Below are 23114 nucleotides of genomic sequence, written 5' to 3'. Positions count from 1 at the left end.
TGGCGTATCGTTTGAAAGTCAGGGAGACCAGCTTCCTTGCAAAGACGCACTGTCACGGCCAGCATCGTGACCCAATTTTGCAAAACCAGCATGGTGCCGTAGATTTTGTCATAAGACCGAGATGGCAACTATCATCAGGTCTCTTTGATTGACGACGACCGCTAAATGTGCATATGCGTGAACGATGTTTGAGTCATGAAAGAGGAAGAAGAAGGGGAGTGCAATCGTTAAAATCGCCTGTGGTGTCGTGTAATTATCAATGATACGTGCCATATTTTGCACTGGCAAATCCGTTTCCATGGTTAAGTCAAGACGTCATTGTAAATTTGGGAAACTGCATCACGCGAAAAACGTGTTTCAATACGTTTCGTATGTGCACGAAAGTTCGATATTTTGTCATACCGTACAGCGACGGTCCAATGTGCGCGTAGCTAAATATTCTTCTTGCCTTCGATACTCTTGTTTCGTTCCTTTCACAATTTACAATATTGCATATAATGTTTTTACACGTTTAATTGACGTAGAATATTTTTTGAAGTCTTATTCGAACACTAATTCATTAACCTGGGGAGTTTCGCATCATTATCTGCCATAAGTTAGATTTATTTTGACATAATGATATTCCGATTCTGCAACCATTGATGACGAAATTGTTTTGTGATTCAAATTTCCTGATTTGTTAATGTGAACACTTTTGCATTATTTGGTGTTCGTGATAAACAAGGATACCATGCCGCAATTGTCCGCCGAGGATTGTTTGCAAAAGAACAACATCCACCTGGTGGTTTTCGATTTTCACTCACATTCGACCAGCGAACATGGAGAATTCGAAACGGACCACCACGTCGGTGTTGGTGGTTCTCCATCACAGAGCAGCTGCCGCGGTTTTATGCTGTGCATTAAATCTCATCGAATAGGGAACATAATCAGTCTACAGGGCCTGTTGTTACAAAAACACAGTGGCAATACCAGTCTGACTTCGTATTGTGTCCAGTCTCATAACAATGGCTTTGAAAAGATCAAACTACCGACTGACCTTGTGTAAAATGAGGATTGTACACGTATCAATTTACATTGCAACATAAACCCAGCATAGAGTCCTCAGTGAACTCAATGGTTTCCTTTGGCAAACGTGGGATGTAAATATTGTCTTCTTTCACTTTGTCGGTTCCAACGAAGAACTTACATTTTCAAGTTATTAAACACAAACTTCTGTGAAGGTCTATGGTTTAATTACAGTCCTGGGAATGGCATCAAGTGTCAATCGATCATTAATTAGACGTTTTTGCCAGTCTATTCCACAATATCCTGCCTTAGCAATGCTCTTGAACACGCGGCAAATGTGCGTATGTCGTTCATTATGAATGACACATTTTCGTCAAAATTCGATGTAAACGTTACGTGCACGCATCTCAGTTCATGGAGTCAAGAAACCCATTGCAAAGAAAAAACATACGACCTTGTCCTTGACAGTTCATGCTAAAAAGTTCATGCATAAATATGCTAGAAAGGCACCGCGGTCCCATTCCTAGCAAGACAGGTGTTCGTTTTCGCTCAAATGCTTGGTCGTAGCCTATACATAATGTTTATTTATGGTTCCAGCAAAAACTAAAAGGAAGGACACTTTGTCGTGGACATGGTCCTTCATATAGTTGTGAACATGCTCCTGAAAGATCCATCGATTGAGGGCGCTCCCAACGCTCCCTTTCTTGAGCGTAGAGAGCGCCCTCGAGCGACGGATCTTTCAGTCTATGTCCTTCGACCTTCACAGTGAATATGGCAAATTTCAACAACTAGAATCAAGTTAATTCAGATATATATCCCTAATTGGGAAAGTTCATTAAATATGCAAATTCGGAATTGGCTGAAGTAAAAATGCTTAATGACTTTCAAAAATGTTGTATCATAGTGGCTTCAATACATGTAGCAAGTTTCATCAACTTTGGTCCAGTCATTTCAAATATATATTCCTAATTAACAAAGTTCATGAAATATGCAAATCAGGAATTGGCTGAAGTTAAAACGCTTAATGACTTTCAATAATGTTAAATCATAGTATCTTTAATATACATACCAAGTTTGGTTAACTTTGATCGAGGCAAATCAGACATATATCCCTAGTTAGGAAAGTTCATTAAATATGCAAATTAGCATTTATCTCTCATGTCACCCCTTAATGGTTCCCACTGCTGATATATCTTGGTGTGATCACCATTTGTAGCAAATCTCATCAAATTGTGTGTAGTCATTTTTAATATATATGTTTTTTTCTAAAATCATTAATTATGCAAAAGAGCAAAAAGTATGCAAGCCACACCCACCAAAAACTAATTAGTTCTTGCCATTTGCTAACTGAATATATGTACCAGATTTGATTCTGATCTGATAAGCCGTTTTTGAGATATCGGACCAACAGACAGACAGACAGACACACGGACGGACAGACAGACAGACAGACAGACAGACAGACTGACAGACATCGCTGCGACATATGCTCACGTGTGTAAACACGTGAGCAAAAAAGGTAAGGGGGACTGGAGGAATTCCGGGGCAATCGAAAATTTTGGGGGTAGTTATGCTCTGCCTATAGGGGGACCTGAAATGTTTTGGTTCACTTTAACTTTTTTTACAAGTTCCGATTCTAAGATTTGGTTAGTCTCGGTTACCAAGACTGCTCTGAGGGGCTCTCTTCCGGCCGCCCCATGGCGGCGCAGGCGGCAGAAGTCACCGAATTGTTCTCACGTTAGTAATAATTAAACAAAGTCTAGAACCACATTTTGTCACCTTTCATGATTATCTCGAAACATTTATGATTTTTCATAAAGGAAACAAGCGGGCATAGTAACAGGACAGAAGCTGCGACTCTTGATAATTTTTCTTTCAATATTTATAAGCAATATATCAAATACAGCTTCTTGCTGTCTCACTACAGCATGTTGAAATACACAATTAGCCTGTATATATAAATAGTGGGTGATAATTCAATTGGAGTCAAGACTGAAAGTCACTTGTCAACGATACAAATGCTCAGTACACATACACAGGCTGTATTGGCAAGCTGAATACGGCTCAGTTCAACACGTTGCAGGGACTAGAACAAGGACGGAGTTGTATAAGCTAAACAAAAATATTGACAAAATTATCAAGTTAATACTGCTACTGCCTTGCTACAGGTCACTGTCGCTGCATACCGGTAGTGACAGAGATAGCTCTGACTTTGATGTAGTTGAATAAGAGTTTGGGTCAAATGACGCTCATGACAGTGAAACGTAATTGTACACAAGATCAGGCCGGAGCACAACACATGGAAGACCAGGAGACTTGAAAGTAACCAGGGATTTTTGAATTCTGGCATATGAAAAAAAATCAAATATTAAAGAAAAAAGATGAGGTCAACATGCTTGATTTTCTAAACGTTCACATTCTCATGGCAAAATAACACAAAAGTAAAACCTTGAACAGTAAAGACTAATTTAAATGTAAAAATGTGTGACTAAGTGGAATTATTCATTTTTCACCAAATTTGCCATTATTACACCAAAACTTTCAAAGATTAAAACGTTTATTTAATGGAATGTTTTAACCTTACCGAATTGTCAATTGTGCGTACCATCTAAGTCACATATGTCTTGTATTTTGGTTTAATTTAGCCAGGAATAAGATTTATGACTAATTACAAAACTTCATAAAATATGCAAATGAGCTATTTATTAACTTGACACTGCCCAATGCTTCTAAGTACAATTAGATATCATATCAACATTTATTGCATGTATAAATCAAATTTGGTGCAGGAATTTCAGAGTTATTTCACTAATTACAAAAGTTCATTAAATATACAAATGAGCAGATAATTGACATGACACTCACAGTATCATCATAATCTCCTGAGATTGTTATCTGTGAAAACTTTCATGAAATTTTGTGCAGCATTTCTTTATATATGACGACACTGACATTACTGTCTCCATAGGAAAACCATGATACGAACAAAAATAACATTGCAATACTTCATTAATATGCAAGCCACACTAACCAAAATATAATCACTTCTTGCAAGTAGCATATGGTACCTGTCTACCAAATCTTACTTGAATCTGTTCAAGCGTTTTTCAGTCATCGTGTAACAAAACAAAGTGATATAACTCCTGCACCAAACTTGATGACACGTGCAACAAATATTGATCTTATATATATATATATATATATATATATATATATATATATATATATATATATATATATATATATATATATATATATATATATAAAGTATCTTTTCAAGCATAATTTAATTTTGTAACTGAATTTTCATACTATTGCCTAATTTGACTTTTATATGGACGCTCAAGTCCGAAATAAAGATATAATAATATATATATATATATATAATATATATATATATATATATATATATATATATATATATATATATATACATATATATATATATATATATAGATAATTATTCTTAGAAGCATTGGGCAGTGTCAGGTAAATAAATAGCTCATTTGCATATATTATGAAGTTTTGTAATAAGTCATATAACTCCTATATAACTGCACCAAATGTGATGAAATCTGCTGCAGGTACTGATCCGACTGATATCTAACTGTGGTGTAAAGCCTTTTTTCGTGTGGCGTTAATTAAGGGTTAATTTGCATATTTCATGAACTTTGTAATTAGGTATATAACTCTGAAAGTACGGCACCCAAATCAGTGAAATCTGGTACAGATATTGATCTGATAAATATCTAATAGTACTGAGAAACATTTGGCAATGTGAAGTTAATAAATAGCTCATTTGCATATTTTATGAAGTTTATAATTAGTCATATAACTCCGACATAACTGCATTAAATGTGATGAAAACTGCTGCATATTCTGATCTGACAGATATCTGACTGTGTTGTAAAGCATTTAGTAGTGTGAAGTTAATTAAGGGTTCATTTGCATATTTAATAAACTTTGTAATTAGGTATATAACTCTGAAATTACGGCACCAAATTTGATGAAACCTGCTACAGATATTGATCTGATAAATATTTAATTGTGCTATTATACTCATGACGGAAAGGCTACATTAAAAACTGTGCCTGCTTTTCAGCGCTCGGATATCAGCAAATTATCAGGGGATTATATCTCATATCTTGATAGTGGTCATCTACACTATCTATAGAGTACACAGTTCTCTCAAGGACCGGACTATTTTCAAGGTGATTATCTGTGACTCACTCACATCCTGTACACTGGTGTGCCATTGTGTCACTAGAGATGTAGTGGAGGGACAGTGATCTCCTAAATCAATCTTTTCAGTATGACAAAAGAACTACTGCTTAGGTTCTCCTTTCACAGTGAGAATACCAATCAACACATTCTCCGTGCAACAAAAGACCAAGCATGTGCTTCATTTTAAGCCATGTTTATTTCAATTCATTAAAACATGCAACTTTGAAATTGTTGCAAAATTTGACTTGAGTACTGAAAATCCTGAATCCAAAATAGCGATAGAGTTTTGGTTGTTAAATACTGAATATTCAGAGTACAAAAATGGCAGTTTGTCAGTTGTTAAATACTGAAAATGCTGAGTAAAAGGTAATTTTATGTTAACCACTGAAAATCTTCAGTTAAACAAAGGAACAGCTTGTTGCTTGTTATGTACTGACAAAGAAGAGTACAAAAGACAGCATATCAGTTGTTACATATTAAAAATGCCGAGTTAAAAAGGGAGGCATTTTTTAGTGTCAAGCATTGAAAATCCTGAGTTAAGAAAGAGGTAGCTGATTGTTAAGCACTGAAAATGCTGAGAACAAAATTTAGGTGGTTTACCTTGATAGCACTAAGCTGTGAATGTGAATCACTTTAATTGTACATTCAAAATCTGTAAATTTTACGCAGAAGACGTTGATCAAGTTAAAAAATTGGGACTTTGACAATATAGGAAAATAGAACTAACTTTTAGACTACAAAAGCCACTAAACCTCAACCAATCTACACCTACATCAGAACTGCTGAAAAGATAGCAAAATTACAGCAGTCTTCTAGCCTTAGGTATCAAAATTAAAATCAGGAAAATAAATGTAAGAACATGTTTGGTGATGATGATGTAGAAATACAATGCAAACATGTTAGACAAAATAGTAATGACAATGTTGATCATTAATGTTCAACAAATAATATTAAAAATACATCCTAAAATGGATATGAAAAATAATGAAGTGTTACAAAATACAACACACCCTGTAACACTCCCAAAAAGCACACTGAACAATGAACGAAGAAACAAAACCTTAGATTTAAAACCTGAGATAAATTGCACAAACAAGAGTAAATAATACTTTGAAATAGAAGCAGACTGCATAGTACAATCTCGCTATATTACTTAGTGCTATCAAGTTAAAACAGTGTAGGCAACATAACTGGTAAGCACACAAAGCATGTCTTTTATATTGTACAGAAACATTGGCGTGATAAAATTGTCAAATTTTGAAAAGGTGTGTGCTTCCATGTTGCTACCATAACTGAATTGTTCCTTTTTTGCTATCATACCACTCAATCATTTAAAACTTATATTTGAAATGTTTTTCTTGTACATTGGAGAGCTATCCATATTGTACTTTTTTTAAGATGCATGAACTCCTAACAAATATGGAGAAGTTTTTATCAGTTTCTACTTGCAAAGCTGCTATTACATTCTTCCATTCATCTTTCTTGATTTCCGCAGCAATATTGTGTTTGCTGTTAGCAGTTGTATGATGATAAAGCAACTGTTGACTCTGGAGTTGTGATGGTAGACGTTATCCAGAACAGGAAGGGTCATCTTTCCCGGTCTTGATACTATTACATGGAATGTAATTCCTACCGTAGTGTAGAGCTTGCCACACTTGATCACTGTGCCATTTTCATTGATTACTGCCTCCAAGATTAGACCATCTTGGATGACCTCTGTGACCTCAGGAAACTGATTTGCAATGTTCTTCCATACAGCTCTGTGCTTGGAAAAACATCAGATGCTTTCTTTTGGGTCAGTTGCTCCGCAGTAACTGCAAATTGTAAAGTGTACAGAAATTGTTATTGATCATAAACAATTAGAATTGTACGGTCATACAGTATGTAAGCCAGTATTGCAAGTACTATAGGTGTTTATTTTCATAAATATCAAACACAGAGATTAATATGGAGTGATGTTCTGGGTCATTCTATCAACAAGCAAGTCTAGTACTCTACATGTCGGGTCTGAAAAACTTGCCACCAGTACATATTGCTCCGACAAGTATGCTCTTCATGTATACAGGTAGTGTATATGTTTGTTTCATCAAGACAAAAGTTTTCAGGTCAACTTAGCGAGGGCTGGTGCAGTTCCACTAAGATATATAGGTATAGCATAAAAGGTAAAAATTTATGATGAAATATTGTAATGTTTGATGAGAATGACTAATTATGCAATAATAACGCCCCCCCCCAAAAAAAAAAAAGAGGTGACTCAAAGTAATTTATAGTAAATTGAATCATACCAGTTAGAAATAAGCTTATATGAAATTAAACACATCCCCTCCCAGAAATTTTAACCACCTCCAGCCTCTAAGAAAATGGTACTAGCCCACTGTTGAACGTCAAACTACCATTGAATAAATAAGATTGCCAACACATTCTTTACATTGTCACTACACTTACGGCAGTCAGTTTGGGGATGAAGGTTTTCTACTTAGGTCAAGAATACTGTGATTAAAATAACCAGTATATGAGTTTTGAAAGGCAAACTGCAACCGCTAGGCGCAAAATTCAACATTGCCACACTGATTACATAACTAGTCAAACATCAATGCTTAGGATCAACACACTAGGCGAAAACTGTAGGCAATTTTGCATTTCAATACTTACTACATTTACTAACCAGCCGTGTATCTTTGTAAACATGCACAATCCTACCAGGCAAGGTTTGATGTGATTACAGTCACAAAGCAGGCTACTAATACTATTGTCAGGGTCAGCTTTAGTCAGCTGGGGTCGAGTGAATGTCCCATCCACATGTTGGTGTCAGATAAATCAACACGAAAATACAAAAAATACAGAAATATATACTTACTGTCGGAAATACTGCAATGGTTGTTTGTAGAACCATGTCTGGAGAAAGCGCAAGGTTTAACTTGTTGCTCCAGCCAGGAAACGTTACATAAATATCTCTTCTGTCATTTGTTAGGTCCAAAACTCGAGCAACCTGCCATCGATAAGCATGATCGATTGCCTCGATCATTTCCCCTCGTAAGTATATGTGAAAGTGGCCATACTGGTATAGTTGACGAAAACACTAGCAATAAATGCGTTGTAAGGGAGACTAAACAATATTTTGCGAAGAGTATAAGTGAGTGTGCCTTCTGTTAAGACACACTTGGTAACTGGCTGCCCATGCTGTTGTATTTGAAGCTGAATTACAAGTGGTCAAAGGTCAAATATGTATAACTATGCGCAGTGAAGAGGTCGATCACCAGAGTGTGAAGATTATCATACATCAAAATTATCATCATGCTATATTCCCTATAATTGCCATTGATTAATAATACACAATTATTTTAAGAAAGATGACTTATTTTTATATCATTTAGGCCAATTTTCTGCCCAACCCAGGGTGTATAGTTCTCTGTGCAAGCTTTTGCATGAGTGATTAGTCACAGGCATCAGTTCGTATCCCACAATATCTTGATTAGGACTGATCAAGTGTACACAGATTAGTAGATCAAACGTCAATATTTAATACCCGAGACCGACAAAGAGCTGGTCGGGTTTAGCAAGGTACATGAATTAGCGTAGCCTTTCCGTAATGTTAGAAACATTGAACAGTGTCAAGTTAATTAAGGGCTCATTTGCATATTTAATGAATTTTGTAATTGGTGATATTACTCTAAAATTACAGCATTACAAATGTTGATCTGATGGATATCTAATTGTCCCATGAAGCATTGAGCAGTGTCAATATAATTAACAGCTCATTTGCATATTCAATAAAGTTTTGTAAATAGTGATTTAACTCTTAGAGTACTGTGAGAAGTTGATAAAACCATAGACCCTCGAGAAAAACCTGCTACATATAGTGATATAATTGTTCTGTGAAGCGTACTACTATTAATGAACCTGTTGTATAACACATGAGCACATTCAGTTCACATCTACAGTCACCATCCTAATCTTCATTCACTAGGCTTTCTTTCACTCAATTCTGCACTGAATATACCGTTCTCATCGTTCTGTATTCAGGAATACAGTCCTTCGTAGTCCGTCGTAGTCGTTCGTAGTCCTTCGGTTTACCCTGATACAAGGTTGGTGTACCGACGAATTTCATTCTCGGACGGTTGTACACAAAGCTTGACCTATATACATAATTAAAGGGACGGTTTCCGGCAGTACCACATTTTTCACTGTGTGGACAATTTTGATGCACACGGATACTATGTACAAATGGGGACTGATATCATGCGATTGAAGGCCAAAGTTGTCACTTGATTGTTTGTCTGCGACATGGAGGCCCGGGGGGGGGTACCTGTTCAGAGAAGTGGTAGGGGTGTGCGGCCGCAGGTATAAAACCAAGGGCCCATTTTAGACCTAACATCCCGTTATTTTAGGACCCCATTTTAGACCTTTATGACCTTTGACCCAGGTCAAAAGTCAAAGCGTCAAAATTTTTAAAATGGAAAAAGCAAGTATTTGCCCCGGCAAAGCCTACCACTGTACCGCGTTTAGGACTATGTTGTTGCTGGCCAAACCATGATTTCCAAAAGGAAATACCAAAAAAATTTGATGAAAGAAAATTTTGTCTTTCACCCTCACCGAATTTTGGTCAAGCTTCTACAAATTATCAATTATCTGCAGTTACAGTCTAACTAGTGGGTTTTTTGAAATTGCAATTCACAACAAACCTCGCTGTTTATCGGTAAAGCAACACTACTTAATGTGGCCATGGTTGACCTGTCTGTCATGATCAATACTAGGAGCCACTTTGTTTGGGTATTTTCTATTGGGCAAAAATCTTCCATATATGGAGTTCTGACCAATCAGTGACAGTGTTTGACAACCAAGTCGATATTTACTTTGGCGTAAGCCAGGGGGTCTCTTTAATGGTTCCCCTGCCACAGAAAAAGATATCGATGCTTATAAAGTGCAGCTCAGAACCCTGCGAGCGAGACGGGAACAGACGGTTGAAATTTGTTCTTGTGTGGCACTCAAAAATCAACCCCATTTTAGACCTTGGTTTACAGTGGAATTGATACCCCCATTTTAGACCAAGTTGCTGAAATACCCACCCCATTGGGCGGCACGTATACATATAGGCAAGTAATGGAAGTGACCCCCCGGGCATGGAGGCTTCACTATCAACAGGAAACGTGGCGACCGATGCGGAAGGTCCCGCTTCCGATGGCCAGACCAGAGACGGTGGCTGTATTGGATGGTTGGTTGTTCTTGGCTCTCACGTATGCAATCTGTTCGTATTTGGCGTCAGCCAAGCCATAGGCCCGCTGTTTGTTGTTGTTCAAAGGCATTTCGGAGAGAGTTCGGCCCGTACCTCATGGATACTAGCATTTCTCATCTCTGTTCAATTTCTCTTAGGTAAGTTATAGCGCCTTGTTTTGCCATTATTCTGGTCGCCATTTTTAAAAGTATTTCTTTAGTAAGCCTTACATAGAATTGGTACAAAATATCCTATGTAGCTAAAATAGCCTAAAAATATCTTATGTAAATACCCCTGTACAAAATAATACAATGGCCAGTCATCAATCCATATAACAGAATTCAAAAAAATCCCAAGGACAGGGAGCATTCGAGGACAAATAGGTACAACTATGCTGTTATTCAATGTGGCATCGCCATTAAGCTCTTTGAAAATGTGTCCCTCACCTTTATTTTCTGACCTCGTTACCTGACCCTTTAGAAAAACAAGACGTGGTTCGCGAATTTGAGCAAGAATCGTTAAAAGCAGAAGATATTCAAAGAAGTGTGAAAAGAATGATTCGAAATTTTGTTTTGCAAATTAATATTTCAAGCCAGGTCGAGTTCAAAAGCAATATTTTCTAAGACTTGTGCTGTTTAATACAAATATTGTTCGAATGATCAGGTAACATAGCACACGTTAACTATCAAAGCGTACAATTTATGATCTCTCTCTCTCTCTCTCTCTCTCTCTCTCTCTCTCTCTCTCTCTCTCTCTCTCTCGTTCGCTCGCTCAGGTCCACTGTCAAATGTGTGCGTGAAGAAGATTGGCTTCAGAATGACTGTAATGTTGGGAACAATTATCTCGTCGACTGGTTACTTCTTGAGTGCATTCGCCAATGAAATTGAAATCCTCTATTTCAGTTTGGGTCTTGTAGTTGGTAGGTGTCTTTATGGATAAGGGAGCTTTCGTTTTTTCTTACAGGGAGGAGGTCGGTGGAAAAAAGGGGGTTGACTTGAACAAAATCTTTTTAGGGGGTCAATTTTTAAAATCAATGATTGGTGAGGTCAAATTTTACGAAGGTTTGTATGGACTTATGGCAAATAGAAAAGAGCATTTCGTTTAAAAAACTAAAATCTTCAAGTTGACCAAGAGAAACAAGTATCATGCCATGCCATGTTCATGGTATAACTTTTATAACTCTTTGAAAACTGGGAAAAATAGCTCCAATTTTGGAAAAATGGTGTTCGATAGATTTTCAACTTACTACTCGGTTCTGATGAGCCATTTTGACTGATGGATGGTAAGCCAGTCTATTTTCTGTCAATTATTCATTCACCAGTCGGGGGACAATGGTGTGCCAGTGACTGTATATAAGTATAAGATGAGATATTGGCACCGTGTAGATGTTCATAAATTTGTTTTTGGAATTTCGCCGAAATATTGATTCACTGTACATAGTAGTCTATGAGGAAACTATGAATATTTTTTAAAATACAAAACTACCCAAATCTGTGCATTTAAAGACGCTCAATTATTGATATTTATGTACTTAATTAGACTAGGGTGGTTACAAGTGCATGTGTGTCCAAGAAGTTTGATTTTGGAATTTTACCGAAATGATGATTCATTATACATTGTAGTCTATGGAGAAACTATGAATGATATTTTTACAATACAAAACTTGCTAAATTTGTGCTTTTATTAAATGTTTGACAATTGATATAATGTACTGATGACAATAGGGTCTCTGAAAGAGCAGATGTGACCATCAAATATGATATTGGAATTTCACCCAAGTTATTATTTGTAAAGGTAAAAAGCATTCTTTGAAAAATAATCATAATCATAGCCATCCGGACTCCAATAATACCACGTCAAATTCGTTTGAAACTCAAATGAGAAATTACATGTCAATTAAGATATCATTTTTTGGGCAAGAAAATTGGAAAGGGTCATTCATTTTCCTCCGAACACTTTTGAAGGGTCACTATGTTTCGTGAAGCGTCATTTTGAAAAACACCGACTCTTCCCCCAGGGGACAATCTTTGATCTTTTCAGAATCAGAAGTCCTGTCACATGGTACTTCCAAATGTCAACTCCACCCCAGGGCCATTGGGTGAAAAGGTTAATCAATCAAATCAGATGAAAGAGTGGGGGTCACATTTTACAATTGATCTATTGGGGGCTAAATTTTAGAAATTCAATTTGGAAGGGGTCGCTTTTTGAATTTGATTTGTAGCTTAAGTTCCAACCCCCCCCCCCCCCTTCCCCTTAAAAACGAATGCTCCATAACTTTCATTTTCAATTATCCCGATGTGATCGTACCTGCGTGTTACTTGGATGGAGTTACTGTTGAATTATTGTCATTATGTGTCTAGACTGCTACTCAGTAAGACTGCCACATCTATTATGTAAAGTTATTCACGAAATACCGGAATTTATGTCAGAGTACACACTGGCAGTACAGTTAAGGTGAGACACAGAGGGTCCAGGACAATACCGAAGCCTACGATGTACAAGGACATAAATCCTGGTATTTTGTAAATAACCTTGTTTTATTATACTCCTTTTTTAGTCAAATTTTACTAGAAAAAGTCGAAGATGAAGCGTTTTCAGTGCCGTGCGCGATCGCGAAAAGTCTGGAAACGCGCTCAGCGCGTCCTCCAAGTGCACAGGACGAAACTTCAACCAGTGCGGCGCAGTGACGTGGTAGAAAGTGCAGTTAAGCAACATAATTTCACCCACATTCACAGGTTTTGATCTGACCATCACTCCGTGAAGCACTAAATATTTAAATAGGGACTATATGAATTATATTTTTCGTAACAAATGTAAAACCCTCTCTTTTTCCCTCGTATTGACTTAAAGGCGTTATGAAAACAAAGGTCAAATAGCGTCCAATACATCCTTAGTGAATCTCGCGAAGTCACCAGAAATAAAGGGAAATTTGGTGCCGAAAAACACAATATGAGGTTATCCCTTGATATCACCTCTTGGTGGGGTCGTATTGCTGCGAGTGTGGTTGTGGGCCGCATCACACGTGTCGAAGACGAGTGTGATGCGGCCCACAACCGCACGAGCAGCAATACGACCCCACCAAGAGGTGATATCGAGGGATAACCTCTTTATCATATACCTATGCCCACGTTATTGAATGAATCAATCTCGTATATTAAAATATTATACGTTTCACTGTGGTTTTTCTTGATGGACTACATTTGTTTGCGTCATCTTGCTAAGGCGGATTGATATACTAGCGTCTGACGTAATCTATCAGCTGGCTCAATGACAATTATTTTACGGTTGAGCAGAGAAATGCTTGAACTCTGTCATCAAACATGTAGGATATCTACCGAATCGGTACGGTACATGCAAGTGTTGTGTTTGGTATTATTTTCCAGAACGCATTTACCATGAATACATGATATTTTTGAAAGTTGTGCTTTTGAATTTGCCGGTCCTCCGACATGTCCGATAGCACTTTTACTTGTCGTCTGCGCGTCTGTGCTTATGCACGGACGGAACAGCTGGTCTGTCATCGATCTGTCAGTGCCCGTACGGTGTGATGCTCTGCTCTTTAATTTGTTCAAATTGGTAGCACTACTAGCAGGTTAATCCGATATCGACACATGTGTTTTATTTAGATACCCCGCATTTCCAAATGCTTCAAAACCCTGCCACTTTTTGAGATCGGACTTGATATCGTAGTCAAAGTCAAAATAATAGACGGGCAATAGATGGTTTGTTTTGATTAGGGCGCCACCATGTAAGTAGTCCGGTATGCAAATCAACAGGCCGTATCAGGCTTTGTTATGTAAATCAACAGGTCGTATCACTTTTTCATGTGCAAATATTCAGTTGAATAAAAGAAAGACGCGCTGATCATTCCTTTCATATGCAAATCAACAAGGCGTATCACTTTTTTGACATGCAAATCAACATGATAAATCATGTCACTGAACTCAGTACAGACACAATACAGGGCATAGGTATATGATAATTTCTAATTATTACGCACAAAAAAAGGAAATGTGAAATGAATGCGAACAACTGGTAATTCATAGGCCTTGCGGGGGTAAGTGTTTGTGTGCATGTACGATTTAAGACTGCACTAGTTCATCTTTCAGAGAAATCTGCACTTGGTCCGATTTTGTGAGTAGCGAGTGACGGGTACTTGATCCCGCGTTCTTCCTGACAGTAGCGCTGTCAATAAGGTGGGCGGCCCGCAGGACCAACTCACACGTCCGTGCCAAAAGTTATTTCATGAATGTCTGAATTTCATTCTTAATGAAACTCAGAAACACTTACCCCAGCAAGTGCCATGAAATTACATAGCTGTCTCTGTTTGTAACATACGTCTTCATTTCATACTTTGGCCATTTTTGCGTGAAAAATAGCTAGCTATTTTCCGCACCAAATTTCCCAAAGTTCTTAGCGTCTTTGCGAGATTCGCAAAGGCTGTTTAGCAACTTTACTCCGCGTCAAAGTTATTGCGCTCTGCGCCCTTTCATACCGAAACTTACTGTACGACGTAACCCAGGTGTATAATAAGATTATGTATGGTGTCACTGACATGTCCTGGTTAATACTTATCTCCAATATGTTATTTTGTTCGATCGAAAACGAGATTTAGATTCTTGCATTGGATGTTGTAACGTCATCACATTCCCATGATACATTCTTACTGAACTATTTTCTTTCCACTAGGGTTCGGTTATGCACTTATCACACCTGCATGCGTTGGCATCATTGCATTTTTCATACGAAAAAAAATCGCAGTTGCAAATGTGCTTGCTGGATGCGGAGCTGGACTGGCCGTGTTCATTTTCCCTCCGTTGTTGCAAGCATTGATCGACAACTACGGCTGGAGAGGATCTGTCATTGTGTTCTCCGCCTTGAATGCCCAGATGGGAATATCTGCCGCCTTGTTCAGAGCTCCAGAAGAGGAAAATAGCAAAAGTGATGAATCAGAACAGACACCTGGTGAATCCAAAGGTTTAAAATTGCTCTTGTCACGCACCGCAGACATCTGTGATTTGAGGCTATTTAAACTGTACCCCACCTTCGTCCTGTTTAATTTTGCTATCACCATATCAATTGGAATGGGCTATAATGGTCTACCAGCACACCTTGTGGCACGTGCAGAAGATAAAAATTTGGGAAGCGGTGGAGATATTTCCTTGATTGTCTCAGTGATGGGTTTGGCGGGAATAATCGGAAGACTTTTGATTCCAGTGATTCTACATTTCACGAAAAGGTGCATGTCAACGGTTAAAGTGTACGCTCTCACTTTGTGTTTTGCCGGGGTGTGTAACCTGGCAAGTCCCTTGGCAAAGACCTACGTCTCCTACATGGTCTACGCATCCGTTCTTGGAATTCCTGTCGGCACATTTTTCGGACTGATGCCACAAGTAATCCTAGATATCGTTGGTCCTGACTTCTTAACAGCAGGTGCTGGCATAGCGTCAGTTTTCGCCGCCATCGGATCATTGATTGGACCGCCATGTGGAGGTAAAGTATCGGAACTACAATAAATTGTCTCATGCTCTGTTTTTAATTCCATTCTACTTGTACTTGAGAAAGCCTCTTGGTGTCTACTCCCAAACATTGTGGATCACTTTAAAGAAAATTTAGAATTACAAAAATGTCCGATCTATTTTGAATACAATCATATTTATTATTATTATTATTATCAATTATCATTCAACACGTCTGTAAATGTAGAGTTTATCAGAAAGACACAAATGTGACTTCGATTTTAGCTGATTTCCTCACTTTCAAGAGAAAATTGATCAGAACACTATCTGAATGACTTTACAGACAACCGAAAGCTATTCAAACCGAGTCAAAACTGAGTTCATTGACAATCGATTTTACATTAAATGTTCGTAAGTAAATCGAGATAAAACTTTTTCGATTGTCTGGGTCATTCCTAACACGAGGTAAGAGTCTGCACTTTTTTCAGTCGAACATATTTGCCCGTATTTTCAAAAAGGCGTAAGATACGATTTCTTCTCAAGTCGCCGTACATCATTAGAACACGCGTCTGTATGTCATTAATTTCGTTGTGTTGGAACTTCTTTTATATCTACCTGCTATATGGCTGGTAGATTTCGAGAAATAGCATCGGAGAGTATTTCTCCCGCTACCGAAATTGAAGTCTGACTGACATGAAGGTTTCGCAAAAAATAGTAACAATGTCCTCCATGATAAAGCGGATTTGAAAGTCAATTTCAATACTTGGAAAATGAGTCAACTGAATTTCTGAAATCAATGCGAGAATGGCCGATTTTCCATAAGTTGCCGTGAACGGGAGGCATACCACTCGCGATCGCGACCACCATCAAATGATGTGTGATAACATGCCGATGGTGTATTGATATCAGGACAAATGTAGTTTATATTGTTTGACATGTTGAAAGATAACTGAATGAATGGGTGACCATGCATATATTCAACACTGGTTTTAGACACGCGACATGAAACCAACACGGGAAAGAATTGATGGTCATGACCATTAATTCATTTTCGTGATGGTTTCATTTAATTTGACTAAAACCAGGCTCGAATATATGCATGGTCACCCATTCATTCAGCATCTTTCAAAATGTCAAGCAACATAAATAGTATCTCGTATCAAACAAAACTCATGAAAAAATGGGCGACTTTATCCTTTTAAGCAACGCGATGTCGCTAGAGTAAACTTAATTTATATAACAAAGAGTCGTGAATCCTTGCATTAAAGTGATTAATGTTGTTTTTAGCAGGGAAAATATAAGTGACGTAACGATCACGCCACTATCCACAGTACAATGAATTACCCACAATTCTCTTTGATTTGTATCCTTGAAGGTTACTTTTCTAAAAACTTTTTCAGGCCTGCATGTAAGCACTCAGAATGTGCAGCATAAGAATAATTTTTAAATAATATCTAGTAAAAGTACGTTTAGATATTTAAGTGAAAGTTTGAAAATAACCACTAAACAACCATAAAAGTCACATTCTTTAGGTACTACAAATGCCACGCTTTTTGGGCAGCAAGTTGTGACGAACTGAAGGGGTCATTCTCTGAGAAAACTTAGCATGCAAATTTCTTTTGTCACTTCCATTGCAAAAAATCAATATCCTTTTGTTTCATAAAACAGGTGCAACTAGTCTCCCTACTTTCCATCACATTATTCTGTATGGCTGATGACACAATCTCTGGCAAATTTTACAAAAATGCTATCTCCTCTCTCAATTATGCATAATTTTCCAAATTATTCAAAATGAGAATTAAGAAGAATTGTGTGCATAAACGTACGTTTTCAAAAATTTTATAAATAGTCTGTGAATTTGTCTACACATGGGAGACATGGTAGACTTCACTCAGGGATCTCCGAGGATACAAATCATAATGAATTAAGGGAAATCTACAGTACTGTGCTATCTGTTACTTGCTGGGATGAATGAAGAGGAGGCGAGAAGGATTACGTAGCTGACTTAGCAAAATTGTTTTCCTTGTTTGCGTCCTTTAGGTTACATATATGACGTCACTACCGACTACAACAACTCGTTTTATTTCTATGGAAGTCTCATTACTGTTGGAGGGTTGATGATAATCATATTAGAGCCTTACACAACAAGACGCCAACGGAAAGCTGAGAGCACTACAAGACAGACCTTGGGTAACCTTGACCTGGACAAAGTATGTGTCGCCGAGGTGGCAACACAAACTGGTGTGAATTCCTGATTGTTCTGTGCTGTTTGCAGTTGCTATTGTCCGCAATTTTATTTCTGCACACTTTAGAACATTCTTCAAATTTCAGATGTTCGTATAAACTTGTTTCTTTTCCTGTACATCGTCTGTTATTCAGTCTGTACTAACCAAACATGTATGCAGAATTTCAACCGAACCTTCTACATGGCAAGGACAATGGGCAACTTAAGGTAGCGGTAAAGGCTATTTTTGCACCAATTCTTTTCTCAGAGTTAATGTCAAGTTTCAAGTGTTAGAATCAAGATATTTAGTTCAAATTTTCAGGATAACTCCCTTAGTTAATACTTTCTCCAAAAATATAAAAACTGTATATTTGTAGCCATGATTTTGAAATATGACACCAGTCAATATTAAAATTTAATTTTTCATATTTTTTTTTACATATTTGAATTTAATAATAATTGGATAGTATTAATATTACCAAATTAGTTATAAATATGTTGACACTATTAATTGTAAGATTTGTACGGCAGGATTTGTAAATAAAATTTGTTTTTATGATTTTACATTGGTTTACATATCAAAAAATTATTAAAAATTCTTAGAAATTTCAAAATGTGATTTTTCAAAAAGTACTTCAAATACAGGAAAAAGTGCCGTACAAATCTTATCTGTAACCTTGTTAATAGACTGTAAAAATTCCATGTCCATGTCTCATTTTAAAGGTTGGATTAAATTGGTATAAAATTATGTAGGAAAACTGTTATCCTGTCAAAAATGTTGAAAACAAGTCATATTTGCACCCCTCTTTTGAAGTCACAGGCAGTCTTTTTCGTTAATCTCACTTTTGACACCTCTTTGATACTCAAAGAATCTAAAAATGCATTTATAATAGCAGCAACGCATTCTGAATGCAAGCACTGCCTTGTCAAACTATCCTGAAAAACAGTAAAAAGTGACTTTCCCTTTTCAAACATTTTTTTGAAAGCTAGGGGACCTCTACCATAGTTAATACACTAAGGACTCCCCAACTTCCTCTTATTTGGTCATGAGTTTTTCAGAAGTTTCAACGGGCTATAACTCTGCAATGCTATGACCCCAAATGTCTAGTTTTTTATTCCACAGAGAATGTTGACTACTTTTATATTTTAATAGTTTTATTGAAGTTTATAACTGACGCTCTAGCCTTTACCGCTACCTTAATTCATTGCACCTGTGCCAAAGTCAGTCAATGTTACTCTGATTGCCATTTGATTGTTAGCTTTATAATTTTATTTTTTCAGTGTGTGTAAAGTCGATAATACACGTGTTTGAATAACGTTTATGCATTACAGCGACGGCTTCCAGTAAACATCTCTCATTCAGCTCAATTATTTATGGCCAAACGGTATATGGCTCCGTAATAGGTTCAGGAACATTTGAAATGAACAAACAGTTCTTTGCGTGGGGAACTTACAGTTTTTACACCAGGCAAAACCCAGGGGTTATCTGAAATTGGAAAAGTGCCAGAGTAAGTAAGACTTCTTCACATAGTACAGATGAGCCTTGTTTATTGAACAATGAGGTTTCTCTACATGTTTTAGATCTCTGAAGTCGGTACACTAACGTCCGATAAACGTTTAATATTTACTTTCTTCCAGCATCTTGTCTCGGGAAGTAAACAAACTCTGCCTTAACGTAGCTTTAATCATAGACAGTAGTTTCTCTACTGTCTACGCTTTAATCAGCAAAGCGGAAATGACAGGTTGCATGTTTTGGCTGAAGATAGGCATACTAACAGCTGTACCATTGCTGTACTCTTCTAATGTGCACCTGTTATTCAAGAAATATATTTACAAAACTTTCATTTGGAAATAAAAACGGGGAAATTACTAGAAAGTATCTGTGGCTCGCTTTTATATTATCTATTATTAGTGTTATATAAATGTGATGAATTGGAAAAGTAAGTATGTTTTTCTGTTGCAACCTTCTTTAAATGAATATTAAATGAAGAAGTATATTGTAATATCACCGTGCAGCGGCCAGAGTGACCCCCTCTCTGATTCAAAAGTAGGAAACTTTATTACTTTTGAAATGACTGCAATAGTGTGTCCCTGAGCGGGACAATTTCAATTCTCGTAGTGCCACCATGACCCTAGGTGAGGCACCTGGACGTAGGCAGATCCTAAATTAATCTTACACTGTAGAAACTTTGGTTCAATCGGATTGCACTTTTCGACAATAAACCGTTTTTATGTACAATGCAAAGGTTTATTTTTAAATGATTCAAATTGGCAATAAAGCGCGGAATTCTGTAGATATTGGTAAATATAGTGACCAAAGGAATATACCAAGTATGTACACTATCTCTGATTGGATGATAAACAGCCTTTCGTTCCACGCAAAATATTATCCAATGGCACGATGAGTAACACAAGGACTGGAACTACAAGGCAAGCAGGTCAGAGTACACGGGCAGACGACCGTGAGCGTTGTCGATTTTGGATAATGTTGTACATCGTTGGTGACAGACTCACAAAAAACGGTTGAATTTTCAAGCTAACTGGTGAACATACGCCACTTGGAACATATAGTAGCCATTTTCTTGGTGGAATATCTCGTCCGTAGCAGAAGTTGAAGTATCGGTAGTGGAACTCGCCACGGAGCTCGCGTTAGTGACACGGAATACTAGATGGCCACGAAGTAGGATACACTGTAGCGAATTTGGTTCAATCGGATTACACTTTTCGACAATAAACCGTTTTTTATGTACAATGCAAAGGTTTACTTTAAAATGACTCAACTTGGCATTAAAGCGCAGAATTCTGTAGATATGAGTAAATATAGTGACCAAAGAATATACCAAGTATTTCATTTTTACATAATGTCTACAGAAAACCGAGGAAACAGGTATAAACAAGTAAATCATTTCGAAACTGTACAAAAAACCCCCGACGATGACATATTCACAGCGCGAGATGTAATCTTAAAAACAATATACTGTACGGAACAATTGCACAACGAACTTTAAAGACACACACACGTAGAGCTTCTGGCCGTATAGTCACAAGGGACCACATTTTGCAAACCGCTCAATGAAGGCAGTTTCCAAAGCCATAAAGTCGTTCTTTATAGCATCAGACAAGCGTTGATAGTATTTATCGGCGTCGCCGTCTAAATACAGATCAGTCCCGTTTGCTTTCTTGTCAGCTGGCCAGCCTCGGCAATCAACGAAGACGTTTCATCGCTGCCACTGTCGCCCTATGTTCTCACATTCTTGGTCACTGGGAGTGTGGGATCGACGATGTTGGAAAAATCTATCCCACACTCTCAGAAATCGTCCCACGCTGCAGTATATATTACACGATCTCTGATTGGCTGATAAACAGCCATTCTTTCCACGCAAAATATTATCCAATGGCACGATGAGTAACACAAGGACTGAACTACAAAGCAAGCAGGTCAGAGTACACGGGCAGACGACCGTGAGTGTTGTCGCGATTTTGGATAATGTTGTACATCGTTGCTGACAGACTCACAAAGAACGACCGAATTTTCAAACTAACTGGTGAACATACGCCACATATTTTGTCATTCCGTACAGCGACGGTGAAAATGTGTGAAGGTAAATATTCTTCTTGCCTTTGATACTCTTGTTTCATTCTTTCACAATTTACAACATTCCATGTACTATTCGTTTTTTACTGGGTTGATTGACGTAGAATATTTTTTGAAGTCTTATCCGAACACTAATTCCCAAACCTGGGCAGTTACGCATCATTATCTGCCATAAGTTTGATTTATTTCGATAGAGGGGTATTCCAATTCTGCACGGTTACCATTGATGACGAAATTGTTTTGTGATCCAAATTTCCTGATCCGTTTATGTGAACATTTTTGCACTATTTGGTGTTTGTGATAGACAAGGCTCCCTCGCCACGGTGTTATAGTCCGTCGAGGATGGCAGTTTAAGCAAGAGAACAACATTCCACCGTGATCTGGTGGTTTTCGATTTCCACTCACATCCGACCAGCGAACAGGGGAGAGTCGAAACGTACCACCATCTCGGTGGTAGTGGTTCTCCACCACAGAGCAGCTTCGAGGTTTTAGGGAGCGTTCAGTTATTACGGCCGGGGATGGGCCGGCAAAATCCAGGGGGGGTGGGTCACCTTAAATTTTAAAACCGCAAAGAGAGTGGGGGTCATGTATTTTTCAAACAGCTCAGAGGGGGGTCACTTAATTTTCATAAGTATCCGTCCCGTCAAAAAGCAGCTTCAGTGTTCAGAAATATTCTGAGAGATGGAAATGATTCGCTGCATGATTTCATTCTCTGAAGTCATTTGACTGTAAATCTGAACAAAATATAATTATCTGTCACAATCATCTTGACTAGGGAACTCTGAGGCTTGTCTTATTGTAAATCGAGCTCACTGAAGGCAATGAACAATTCGGAATTATTCCTATTACTTACATGTTAGAGATATAGCAAGTTTTGTCAGGGACATTATTAAACAGTTACCTGTAGACTACTAGGACCATGGAAAGTGAAATTATACTTTTAGGTGAAATTCCAATATCATAATTGTTGTCCACATCTGAACTTTCAAATACACTGTTTGAATCAAGTACATTTGTATCAATTATCAAACACCTATAAAAGCACAAATTAATTTAGTCTAGCGTTGTAAAAAAAATTATTCATAGTTTTCTCATAGACTCCAATGTATAGCGAATCAACATTTTGGTGAAATTCCAAAATCCAATTTCTTGCACAAATATCCATTTGTAACCACACTAGTCTAATCAAGTACATTAATATTAATAATCGACAGTTCATAAATACACAGATTTACCCATTTTTTTGTATTTGAAAAAATCATTCATAGTTTCCTCACAGACTGCCATGTATAGTGGATGGACATTTTCAGTGAAATTCCAAAATCAGATTTCTTGTATGCATAATATGCACCTTTAACTATCATATTCTAATCACGTACAATAATGTTAATTATT

General features: G+C 37.4%; 1 protein-coding gene across 1 annotated transcript; it reads left to right on the top strand.

The window, feature by feature from the left end:
• Window positions 1–9934: 9934 nt before the first annotated feature.
• LOC139147803 (monocarboxylate transporter 13-like) lies at window positions 9935–20192 on the top strand. The gene is made up of 4 exons (XM_070719008.1): window positions 9935–10599; window positions 11217–11360; window positions 15131–15934; window positions 17941–20192. The coding sequence occupies exons 1-4, from the start codon at window positions 10350–10352 to the stop codon at window positions 18153–18155; spliced, it is 1413 nt and encodes a 470-aa protein (XP_070575109.1). The 5' UTR covers window positions 9935–10349; the 3' UTR covers window positions 18156–20192.
• Window positions 20193–23114: the final 2922 nt, after the last annotated feature.

Source organism: Ptychodera flava, chromosome 13 (genome assembly GCF_041260155.1).
Source record: "Ptychodera flava strain L36383 chromosome 13, AS_Pfla_20210202, whole genome shotgun sequence".
NCBI lineage: Eukaryota > Metazoa > Hemichordata > Enteropneusta > Ptychoderidae > Ptychodera > Ptychodera flava.
This window is presented reverse-complemented; position numbering and strand designations above follow the sequence as displayed.

Bases quoted from the DNA above. Each gene is read 5' to 3' on its own strand.
- LOC139147803 (XM_070719008.1), top strand. From the start codon at position 10,350: ATGGAGGCTTCACTATCAACAGGAAACGTGGCGACCGATGCGGAAGGT. The intron at 11,361-15,130 runs GTAGGTGTCTTT...TCTTTCCACTAG, and splicing joins CAGTTTGGGTCTTGTAGTTG to GGTTCGGTTATGCACTTATC. The intron at 15,935-17,940 runs GTAAAGTATCGG...TGCGTCCTTTAG, and splicing joins GATTGGACCGCCATGTGGAG to GTTACATATATGACGTCACT.